The 12,688-nt window shown below is 38.1% G+C and overlaps 1 protein-coding gene across 10 annotated transcripts in view; it reads left to right on the top strand.

Moving 5' to 3' along the window:
• Camta (Calmodulin-binding transcription activator) overlaps positions 1 to 12,688 on the top strand; it is a 158,589-nt gene that overhangs the window by 116,114 nt on the left and 29,787 nt on the right. For 8 of the 10 annotated variants that reach the window (XM_087356194.1, XM_087356195.1, XM_087356189.1 and 5 more), the window contains 8 exons: positions 473 to 544; positions 1,581 to 1,809; positions 5,399 to 5,445; positions 5,703 to 5,951; positions 6,553 to 7,719; positions 9,079 to 9,363; positions 10,948 to 11,074; positions 11,945 to 12,174. In XM_087356194.1, coding sequence (XP_087212320.1) covers positions 473 to 544; positions 1,581 to 1,809; positions 5,399 to 5,445; positions 5,703 to 5,951; positions 6,553 to 7,719; positions 9,079 to 9,363; positions 10,948 to 11,074; positions 11,945 to 12,174 — 2,406 coding nt within the window. Of the gene's footprint in view, positions 1 to 472; positions 545 to 1,580; positions 1,879 to 5,398; positions 5,446 to 5,702; positions 5,952 to 6,552; positions 7,720 to 9,078; positions 9,364 to 10,947; positions 11,075 to 11,944; positions 12,175 to 12,688 lie in introns of those variants that run through there. The other 2 variants (XM_087356193.1, XM_087356225.1) reach the window with 2 other exon arrangements.

Raw genomic sequence — 12,688 nt, 5'->3', positions numbered from 1 at the left:
ACCACATGTATATGTTGATTTCCCATTAGATTGGCATTGCTAATAAGAAATTGGACCCCCCCCCCCCCCCCCCCCCCCCCCGTTCAATTGGAAGGGCATTCATTTCTGATGGCGAATCGTAGCAATATCAGTTCCAGTTGCATTTACCTTAAAAGCAGAACTGTAAACCAAATTGGACTGAAGAAAAGAAAAATATATTTACAGAATTGTAGTCAGAACCAGAACCGAGTAGACCACTTTCAAGGCACAGGTATAAATGGGCGGATAATATTAAAATGTATCTTAAATAAATGATCGAAGGTATGGACTGGATTTATCAGGATCAGGGTAGGATCCAGTGTTGATCTGCTGTGTGCATGGTAATTAATTTCCTGGTTCAGAAAAAGCCAGTAAGTGTCTGCGACAGATGGTTATTGAGAATCCTGTCATAGTTTCATGAGCTCTAGATGCAACTGATATGTTTGTGTTTCAGTGTATATACGGGTGTTACGTCCATTCAGCCATATTGCCGACATTTCATCGTAGATGCTATTGGCTACTCCAGGTAAGATCATTAATTACATTTAAATTGATCTCAACACTAACTGCAGGCCCTGTAAACAGTTGGGCTGTGCCATGATTTCCGTTGTGTCTGTTTTATTGGAGAAGAGGAATTTAGGCCCGTGTTTTTAATTCAGTGGCAGAACACACACAAGGATGTTAAATGAATGTGACGCTGGAGTCTGCATAAAAGACTTTTAACTGTAACACATTATATCGCGCGCTTTAACAATCTGCGTATACTGTGCCATAAACTCTTTCTAGTGCTGATGTTAAAAATTCATTTGTATCCGTAAATCTTCCGACTTTAATAAAACCAGATGCCTTATTACTTGTACTCATTTCTTTGTAGCAATGCAATTAAAGGAGCTAAATTAATATGGGAACATTATGTGCAGATGGTGGGTAGATTTACTTTTCATTAGTCAGTCTGAGCTTGTGGAAGTTCAGCCCCATGCAATGATTATTATGTAAGACTTGAGGTTCTCACAGCGGTGAGTATGAAGATTTCCGTCTTCTGGGTTGTTGCGCTCATCGCCCTGATGACGGAGGCAGTGTGACCTCTGAAACGGTGGTAAACATCGACCAGACTACACAGCGCAACAACCCAGAAGACGGAAATCTTCAATGATTATTAGTTTTGTTGTGCTTTGTATGCTTGACACACACACCTTGATAGCACAGACTGGATGACGGTGGCAGAGACGGTCTCTGAAACGGAAGCGTGTCCCGTGCTGACACTAGTGATGACCCAAGAAAGCTACACTGTGCTTTTTAACTTTGTAATTCCTAATATACAAGCAGGGCAACCGTGTGAAACTGTGGTGGGCTTGGTATTGGTCTGCCATAAATTCCGTTCTGATTTGCTTAATGCACCTGTTCCCTGGTGGAAGAATGCAGAAACTATGCCAACAAGATGGGAAATGTAAATGTGTTATATCTGAAATTGCATAGAAATCATGACAGCTTTTGCGCATACATTTCAGGGTCCTGAGAGACTGACATTGAACAGTTTAACTGTAGAGTGTGATGTGTTGCAGAACCCAGATATAGTGTTGGTCCACTACCTCAATGTGCCATATCCAGATGACAACAAACTGGCAGTAATCACACCGAGCCTGGCTTTATGGGGTGACAAAAAGGAGTGGACCAAGGAAGAACTGGTGTCGCAGCTCAGGCCCATGTGTGAGTCGCCATCAGCCCCCTGTACATCCTCTACATCTTCTACTTCTTCTTCTTCCTACTCCAGTGGTGCTGGTGTTATGCAGGGTGAAGTGAAAACAGATCTGTGTTGCTTGCTGCATCATCCCCTCTCTTTACCGCATGGCTTCTCATTAGGTCAGATTTCATTGTTTCTTGCATTATCAGAAATTTCAGAATTGTGTAGCCAGGAATTATACATGGGCCTATGTTTTAAGAATTTCTAACGTACCAGTAATGGTTCCTTTGTATAATACCGCTGTTCCAGCAAGTGATATCCAATGGTACAGGGTCTTTTGTGAGTAATTGATAGTTACCACATTTAACTGAACAAGACGTGGTTATCATGTAACTCGAAAGTCCATAACTGTGACCACAAAAACCCATCATTTTATTTTATACTGGTTTAGTTCAACAAGTTAACATTTTTAAAACACATTTCTCTAAGATGCACTTTAATATTGTCTTATAATCAGTATCTAGTTTTCGAAGTAGTTTCTTTGTTTGAGAATATCAAGCTGGTGTTCTATATTTATTTCCTGTTTTCCCAGTGTTATATAGCGTTGAAGAAGAAATGGTGACATGATTATTAATATGAAGGGTAGGATTTGAGGTTTTTGTGGTGGTAAGTCTAAAGATGGCTATCATCTGGGTTGTAGCGCCGTGTAGTCTGGTAAAAGTTTATAGCCATTTCAGAGATATTTGCTGCTTCACTCATTGTCCTGCTGATGAAGGCAGCAGGGACCTCTGAAACGTTGATAAACTTCTACCAAACTACATGGCGCTACAACCCAGATGATAGCCATCTTCAATATGAAGGGTGTTTGAGAAGAGTGTTGGACAAAACTTGTCTTCTCATATTTATTTGGAGAGACCTAAGGAAACATTGAACAACTTCATGACACTCAAGAAATTGTATTCTTATGTTAGAAAACCTTGATAAAAAAAGGTTCATGAAGCTTTCTGTTCAGGGAACGTGCAGCTTGAATTGAGAAAGAGTAAGGAGAGATGCCAAAAATAGTAAAGAAATAACAAACAAGCTTGGAAAGTGTATTCCATTCCAGAAAACACACAATATCATGCGTTCTTTGCAACCTGCATTTAGAGGTATTATATCTGCCTTGTTTAATAGTTCCCACTTTGGCCACCAGATTGCAGCATATCATTGTCTACTCATGGCTTTCCTCATTTGTCTCTTTGTTATCAAAGTTTGATTTTGAGGTTGTGCAGAATGGCATGACCTCTTACCAGATTTCATCGAAATACGTCCAGTGGTTCTCAAGTAGAATTGACTGGATAGATGGACACAACCAACCCATAATGCATTCTCCCCATGCAGTTTGCAAAAGAACACATGAATATTGATTGAACTGAATTACAGAGCTCAATGAATAATCATAACAGTTGTCTATTAACTAGCACTCTTTCACTGCCACTAAATTGACAGGCTATAGGAAGCAGGCACTTCATTCTTTGCTTTCTTGCATCCACCAAGAATTTCATGCAAATTATTTACTTTTATTTGCTTACTACTTGACTCCTTATTAAATACTGTTAATTCTGGCTGTGGACACACCCATTTACAAGGTAAGTTCTGTTATCTGGAAAATCACATCTGTTGAAAAAATTTCACTCACACTCAACCTGTTCACATCAGGTGGTATGATTATAGATTTCTTTTACTTTGGTTTAATTTTTTTAATATTTGCTGTGCATTCTCTGATGTGTAGAAAGAACCATTGCTGTTACAGTATCAGCATTGCTGCATTCACAAGATAAAGAAGACTATTCAGGTACATTGCAGACTATACGTTAAATACAGTCCCAGTGTGCGAACTTGTTTTGATATAGTTTATTTCTGTCCTATAATTGTATCTTAACAGTGTATAAGATAGTGTTCTTGTGAACATCCTTTTATGTTCATATTTTTAGGTACATTCACAATGAAGTTTCAAAAATGTACCTGTTACGTTTACCATATCTGTCTGTCTGTATGTGTGCCTGCTTGCATGTACTAATTTGAAAACCACTGAATAGGTTTACATTAAATTAGGTACTGATAAGGTCTGCTAAAATTTGTTAACATGGCTTAATTTTAGGTACTATCCCAAAATTTTCCTGGGGGTTCTGAGGAAAGTAATGGAATTTTTTTTTCTGAATTTCAATCCTGAGTCCTACTTTGTTGAAGGAAGGGGGCCTAGGGATACATGGGAGATCTCTTAGTTTAAAGGTTAAGAACCGACGGTATTAACCTTAGAAATTGTTACGTGTGCAGCAGACGTCATCTTCGGCAGGGGCAGCAGCAGCAGTTGTTTGTTGTCTACTGTGAAATTTTATATTAGAAAATGAAATTTAATTTCTGGCAGTATATTACAATATGGTGACCATATTGGAGCTTAATTCTTAAAGTGAGTAAAATGTATCTATAGAGGGTTTGCTCATCATATTGCACATGTACAGTTATTATATATTTTCACATCGTAGTTTCATACATGATCTCTCTTAAATCCTACTCGGAAATGTTCCTCGTTGTTGTACATATTGTTTGTATGATTTTACATTAAGTCAGAGGAATTTTCTTAATAATTTATGCATTTTAATGCCTTTTATATGCATGATGACCTGGCATGAACACTTAAACAGCTTTTACCTTAATTTCCCACTGTCTCCTTTATGTTCTAAGCTATTCTGGTATTTCCTTACTTTGTAGTCATATTTATATATGTAGAACTTTAGCATCATGCGTAGTGGCATTTTATCTTTGGATTTCAAACTACTTGCAATGCCATCTCTGGAAAAGCTCGTCTTCAATTTTCGGATGAAAGAGGAATACCTTGGTGTTATGAGACACAGTAATTCTGGATAGACAGCTGCAATGCATTGCATTCTTGATTGATAAAATTGTATGGTACATATCTTCTGTCATTACCACACAATGGGATAATAACTGTTTTAGTTCTTCTGTCAGACTAGTCCAGAAAACACTTAAATCATATTCCGGTCCAATGCCAGACTCAGACTGACAAGACTGATGGTCTTAAAAGTCAAAACAAATTTGTATTGATGTTCGAGGTTTGTGTTGTGTTTAGATATATCATAAAGAAAGTTCTGTAAGAATCAGTTTGATATTCAGAAACTCAAGTTTCTGTCCAGTCTGACAGTTTCAAATTTTAAACAAAATAAATTAGACTTATTACAGTGTCTCACATTATCAAAATATGTTAACCTCAGGGATTTAAAGTTCTTACTATCAGAAATTCTAATTTCACACAATTTATTATTTCTGTAGTTTATGTGTTGGTCTTCTGTTATTTGCCTGAAAGGACTGAGGAAACCTCAAAAATATTTTTTGTCATATCAGTTATTATCCCAAGTGGGGTTTGAACCAGGCACCTCTACAGTCCATGTAAGATGCGAATCACCAAGATAGTCCAGATTTACGTAACCTTGCTACCCAGTGACTTTTGCAGCTTCGTATCATGTGCACTATTCATTTTGGTAACTGATTTTACTGATATATTATGTAGTCATAATTTATTATGAAATGTTTGAAGTACAATACTGCAAACTAAAATTCAGGGTTCCTTTATCATATTTGTGATTCCTCTATAAAACAAAGAATTCTGTAATGGATCATTAATTCCATTTTTATTTTCAGTTTTCAGTGAAGATGAGCCGGACCTCAATAATGAGCTGGAAATATCGGTAAGATGCTTTCCTAATTCAGTTTAACTCTTAACTGACTGAAACACAGTTAACTCAATTTATCTCTAAATGTCATTGGCGATGGTGTTGAATTACCAATTTAAAATTTTTTGAGGAAGCCCAGTGGCGATTGAAAAAGTCCATAAATCTGAAATTCATAACATTTAACTTGACCTGACGTGAAACTAACAAATACCAACTACATGGTGCTCGATAGTGTTGATGGTTTGTGCATCTGGTGATGACTTTTCTGACAGACGGCAGAGACGGTGGAAGCCATTGTTACTCAGCTGATGGAGAAGCAGCGTCTGGCCCGAGCAGCAGCGCTCACCAAACAGCTGGAGTGTGGTTGCCCTGACTCAACATGTGCTGATGGGAAAACCTGTTCCCACCCGATGCGGCGGATAACGGCAGCGAAGACTAGTACCACTGACCTCACATCCAGTTCCAACGCTCGACAGGCTGTTGTTAGTATGTCTGCTATCAACACTGAGAACAACAACCAGGTATTCACTTACAGTTGAAATTTCATAACCTTTGATGAGAATGGCGTTTTGAATATAAATTTTCAGTATAGTGTTCAAAGTTAGTAATAGAGTATTTTATTTCATCCAAATGGTTTTCCTTTTCTGTAGTCAAGTAGATTTGATCTAAATTTTGCAATCTTGTTGTATGCTTTTTATTTACTCAATACTTTCATAAATTATTTAATTAGCTTCTGCCATCTATGGAGGAATAATTTCTACTATTTTAGTTCAGGTTTTGGCCATAGTATAATACAGAATTAACTGTTTGTGTCCACCTTCTATTTTCACCAACCTGTGTCTTGCATCGTAGTGTATGAAACTTAAGTGATTGGTTGATTAATTACAGTTTTGGAATTTGTTAGGAAAGTATATTTGGATGACACTATCAGCAGCAGTGGTAGTAAAATATGTATTTAAAACTGAGGTAGCAAAATTTAACAGACACAAGTAATAACTCATTTCTTAGGGCACCATTATAGAACTTGCTAATGGATGAACATAAAAGTTAACCATTCATAGAACTGTTAAGTTGCATGCCAGTTAAGCATCTGTTCATAGAAGTGTTATATTCCATGTGTAGGTTTCTTCCACAACTGGCTCAGGAAGCGTGATCCTTACATCAACTTCCAACAATGCAAGCAGTGCAGCACGTCTCCATTCCCGAGACGGGATCTCTTTACACTCCCATCATTCCCACCAGCAGCAGCAGCAGCAACAACAGCATTCCCATCATCACAGTAACAATCGTAGTTCATCTAGTGGTAGCGCTGGCAACCCAACCACCACATCAACCCCCCCTCTTGTTCTCAGTTTGTCCCAAATCCAAGGTGGTGGAGGCCTCCTCATCCTTAATAGTTCCACTGGGAACAGTTCGACGAACCAAACTCATCAGTCCTTAGTTTCTCCCGTTGCCGTCACTTCCTTTGTCTGCAGCGCCAATTCAGCACATCACCAGCGGAGTCATCATCAAAACCAACATCTTACAAATGATTCATCAAAATCCATGACACCAGCAACAATAGTGTTGAAGCAGGAAGCCATGGAAACAGGCTCGTCGCCATCTTCCTGTTGTCACCAGGCTTCGGTGTCTGAAAGCAACACAGCAACTAGTAATAGCATGCTGAACATTAACATTACCAATAACAACAATAATATTAATATCAATGATAGTAATAAAATGGACGTTACAAATGGAAATGTCTCATCAGGTTTTGACAGTAATGGTGCGACGTACTTAAGTAGCAATCGAGACAAGAGCATTCTGAGATCAGCAACTCCAAAGCAGCAGCATGTAGCATTATTATCAACCCCAAATTCCTCCATGAGCAGTGCTCCACCCACTCCAGCCAAACACATGGACACAAGTGGAGAAGACCTGATGGACATAAAACAGACTTACTGTGGCAGTGATACTGTTTTAGTTATTAGTTCAAGCTCAAATTCTGGGATGAAAAACACAGACACTGTTTCATTGGTCGGTGGTTTCTTTAATGAAACATTAGACCTGTCCCAGGAAGATATTCAAAGGACATTGTCGGCCAACATGCCTCTGTCATGTTCTGCAGAGTTAAACCACCACCACCGTCGTAGTGGTGGGAGTATGGTGAGTGGTGCTCATCATGTTATTGCGTCCAAGTCTATGGCTCCTTCCAGTGGAGACCAGATGTCCCCTGATGATGTCATAGTTCCAGAAATCAATCCAATGGATTTCATTGACAGCTGTGATGTAGTGGTATCACCAACACAGGTTTGTATTTTGCCCAGAACAGTCTTAGAAAACAAGCGAGGAATAGTTTTCCTATTACAGTGAAATATTTTTGTGTTAGATTTTCTAAAAAGTGAAGATGTGTAACTAATCATGATGTCTGGTACATTTGCAATGATTATATACCTAAGAGTTTATTTGACAATTTAATTGACCATAAATAGTTATAACATTTTCTTGGAAATGTTTTTTTGTAGAATGTTGAGCAAGAAAACAAATTTCCAAGATTTTTACGTAAATTTCCTTGAACAGAGACTACCATAAGTGACTTAATCTCTTACCAAGACACATCTTTGCAGGGATAATTTTGGATGAATAGACAGTCACAATGTGGTAACAGTGCAAAGTAGTATTATATTGATTGTGGTAACTAACAAGTGAGTGTTTCTCCATGCCATGCAATTTGGTATGCTGCTTTTTATAATTTTATCAGGAAAAAGTTTTTACTTTTGTATTTGTTCTTTTGAAGTTCCAGCATGGTAAGAGAATGATATTTTTAGGTTATTTGTTCCAGAGAAAGGTGTATCGAACTTTACAAAATTCAGTCTTGCGCAATATACTTGTTTTAAGAACTTCTTTTACTAATCTAAAAGCTTGCTGAAATAATACCTGCTTTATAAAAATTAGACTCATAGGTGATGTAATGGTGCACGTGTGTGCTTCATTGTATTGTGAATATTTATCCAGAGATTTCCCTTTTTTTCTGAACACGAAAAACTGTAATTTTAAAGAGAAGAGTGTGATTTTATGCAGATATTTTGGGTTTTCTAATGTGATAGACATTTCTGTATGTTTTCTAAAACCACAGTCACACACCAAAAAAGTACTTTTCTTTTATTAGAATATGATTTATTAACAGTTCCTAATTAAACAAAGATTTCCATTGTCATCAGTTGAAGGACTAGAGCCCCCAGTTGAGACTCCACAGTATCCTTGTTCAAAGATTTATGAGATTTGATGTTTTCTGTCTTCCACCTTCTTATTTATTCTCAGTTGAACATTGTCCTGGATTTATGGTTACATGCTGATTATGTTTCTTGTATGACAACAGTGTTTTATGAAGGGCTTAATTTGTAATGGAACAAACAGGCACTAAGCTCTAACAGGTAAAGTTCAAAAGTATCTTCTTTGTAAGTTTACCTCAGTTACATACTTTTTTATCAAATCAAGTAACTAATTTTCAGAGCTAACAGAATCATTTGTATAGGACCAGTAAAACCTGCTTGTAGTATAGGTACTATATCCTTTGATTAAAAACTGTTCAAGACAACTTAAGACACCTCAAAATGTGTGCTATCTAAAAATGTCACTTTTGTTATTATATCTCATTTTTTATTCTAGGTGGATGATGATGTGTTTGTCAATCTTGATGCATTTGACATGCTGGGGGACTTTCCAGAGCTGGAAATTCTTGAATCTTCTACAGAGAGCAACACGGCAGCAGTTAACAGTACTGGGAGTACAGGAATGGACCAGACCACTCCTGAATCCCCTTCAAATCAAAGAGGAAAGTCTGTCACATTATCATCTGTGGATAAGGGGAATGATCAATCATCACCAAGAATGGACTATCGAGAAGGCACGGCAAACATTACCGACTACTCGCCAGAGTGGGCCTACCCTGAGGTGAGTGTGTTGTGTCACCATTTACTACAACACTTCTAAACTGAATTAAGAACAACAGAAATCACTATTAACCCTTCAGCGTGGAGTGCCGAACATCGCTCGTCATGACTTAGTCATCCCATGGCGTGGAGTGCCGAGCACTGCTCGCATAATGCGCGCTAAGACTTCTCCTTCTTCGTAGCGACTGACCTTGTATTTTATGTTTTCTGGATCCAGTAGCCATGTAGAGAAAAATGCTGGCTATCGATTGATATATAACATGACTCTGACAGATCGATTTTACCAGTGTTTTTCGACTTTGAAATATAGATCGATTTTTGAACTCAACTGCATTCAGCCTCTGCTTTGTGGCTCTCTCTAGGGAAGACAAATGGAGTAATAGATTTAAGGTTTCGACGGCTGTGTAGGACACATTCCAACCTTTCTAACGGTATATGATTTCAACGACCTTAGTCAATGCATTCTCTGTTCTCCCCTTGGTAAGAACAGAATTCTATAGTACATATCTGCCGTCAGTCAGCCGTGAATATGGCTTCGAGTAGCAGGCGTTTTTTGTCTCCTCAAGACATTGCTAGAAGTGTAGACGAACCTCTCACTGATTCCGAAAGTAGCGTGTTCGATTCAGATGATGAATCAAGTGTAATCGATGATTTACCTGTTCGTGAATTTCTTACATGTGACGAATCTGAAAATGAATACAATGACGGTGAACAAAGTGGGAGCAGTTTACCGAGTGTGGCACGTCCTGCTGCTTAAGGTACATTTTTTAACTTTCTATAAAGCATAGTGTGTTGTGAACATTTTGTTCAAAGTTTCACTAAAATTCATCAATTATTAGGGAAGTTGTGCCCATATAAGTAAAATGATGCACTTTCAGCTCAAAATTAAATCCCCAACCAGAAACTCCTCCCACAGCACGGTATAGACTTGGGATTTAAATGCTCCCACGCTGAAGGATTAAAAAAATAGGTATTGTCACTTTTCATTTATAAGCTGTTTATTATATCTGAAATAACTTTCCCCCACCCCTCTAAGGACTAGAATGGTAAGTGTCGGTCTGGTGTATGTAACTCAGGTGATCTAATAACTACTTTCACATCATTGCCCATATTTCTTTATAAACCCCATAGCTTTTCATTATGCACAATAGAGTTTGTTGATAAATAATGCGCTATTTATTCATTCTTGATTTTAATTGGGCAACTGGCACAGCAGACGGTATGTTTGCTAGAAGTGAACCCCGGAATGCCATTGAAAACTTCGGCAGGTATCCGGTGCCAAGCGTTCCGACGCATGTCGTCATGCAGCGAACAAAATATGCAATATTTACTGCAGTCAACATCCAGATGCCTTTTGAACCTATGGCGGAAAACCGACATCGAGCGTCGTGAAGACAGATGACTTGGCGCAGCCTTAACAAGCAATATTTCGTATTGTTGACCAAGAAGTAGCAATACTGATGTGGGTTGTCGCTACGCTGTTTGTGCCGACGATGTAGCATCAGCCCACATTTAGTATTGGTATCATTCTACATGGCCTAGAAAAGATTTTTTTGTGCTTAGATGTTCTTGTTCTTTTCTACAGGGTGGAGTGAAGGTTCTTGTGACTGGACCATGGTATTCTACTACTTCTCCATACACAGTGCTGTTTGACACATTCCCTGTGCCCACGACATTGGTGCAAAGTGGGGTACTTAGGTGTTTCTGCCCAGGTACTTGAAATTTATATCAAATCTTTTTTTGTTAAATTGTAACAGTCCTTTGAGGACTGGCCCTTCCCCCCCCCCCCCCCCCCCCCCTCCAGTATATGCCAGACACTTTTGACTTTTATTAGCCATGTGTTATGACTTACATGTGGCCTGACTGACCGACTCTATGGTGCAGAAGCCTGAAGCCGAGCCTTTGCCTCCTCCCATATGGAAGGTTTCTTTATCTTTACATTTGGTCTAGTTGTCTATATATTATGTTAGTATACTACTGTACCATTAATTCTTGTAGTTACAGCCTGACCAGCAGAGGGAACTTTCAGTAATAATTTACATTTGCTGTGTTTACAAAATCACCAGCTCGCTAGTCTGGTTACTAAACTTAACTTTGCTTTTCTTTACACTACATGGTTTATAAACAGCTGTTGTTTTGCTATAGCTGAATCCAGACCAGAATTAGTGTCTGCAGGTATTTCATTCCTTACTTAAATGTAAGCACAAATATTCATGCTGCTGTTCTCCATCTCGACATGGTTTTTCTTTGATTTTGATGTTTGTAGTTTTATATATCATCTAGACATGAAATTCTAGAATCCATATTGTATATAAGAGGTCATTTAATAAATTAAACTTTACAGTAATTTCAAGTCATACAAATATCATGTAGGTAATGATTGATGAGGTTATGACATTTTCAAGGGGAATATTGTTGAAGGAAAACAACAATGTGCCCTCAGCCCTGAAAATAGAGCCAGTGTGTTTCTTCAAAATGTTAGTACCCACTTGTAAGTCCGCGTGGTGTAATAGCTCAGAAGACCAGCATTGTGATCTTCACTGCCTTGAGAACCTCACATCTCATATGCTTTCTTTTTGTAGCCCATGAAGTTGGCCTGGCTACGCTTCAGGTAGCTTGCGAGGGTTTTGTCATCTCCAACTCGGTGATATTTGAGTACAAGAAGCCAGCAAAAGAAGATCGAACATCTGCCTGTGAGCCAAAGCTGGAGCAAAGTAGTAGTGACAATCTTCTGAAGTTTACTCTTCTGCAGCGATTAGAGGCAATGGATGACCGACTACAGATAAAGCAGGAGCCTGATTGCTCAGAACTGGTGAGTGGCTTGTTGCTTGTAAAACTCAAGATTATTTTTGTACCATGTATGTTAGCCTCTTTTCCGTATAAATTATGGCCATAGAAAATGTGATAAGGAATGAATCATACTTCAATTTAATATTTACCTTTCAGTAGTGTCAATCTAAAGCTTATTAGAATAAATTTTTGTACAAAATTGTTCATATATTATTTTCTATTAATACCCATTCATTTGGCAGTTAGTGTTGTAACCAGGTGGTTATGCACAGCCAATTTAAAGGTCTGCCATCTTAAATCAGTTCAGTGGAGTCCATATAGAGCACTGTTGAATATGAAACCTGGAAGTTATATTTGCCCACAAAATGAATGCCACTGATAAAATTGTGTTTTCCATATTTGGTTATGAATCTTACTTGTGAGTCTGCCCTGATATTATAAAATAATAGTCTTAATTTAAAGTCATATAAAACAGAATTTTGTATAAGAAAACTGCTTTCGTAATGACAATAACAGGAGATCCGCTTCACACTTCA

This window comes from Zootermopsis nevadensis, unplaced genomic scaffold, assembly GCF_977971745.1.
Source record: "Zootermopsis nevadensis isolate Lab colony 2312 unplaced genomic scaffold, Znev_1.0 Znev_ptg000002l, whole genome shotgun sequence".
NCBI classification, from domain to species: Eukaryota; Metazoa; Arthropoda; class Insecta; order Blattodea; family Termopsidae; genus Zootermopsis; species Zootermopsis nevadensis.
Note: the sequence above shows the minus strand (reverse complement) of the source record. Positions and strands in the feature narration are given on the sequence as shown.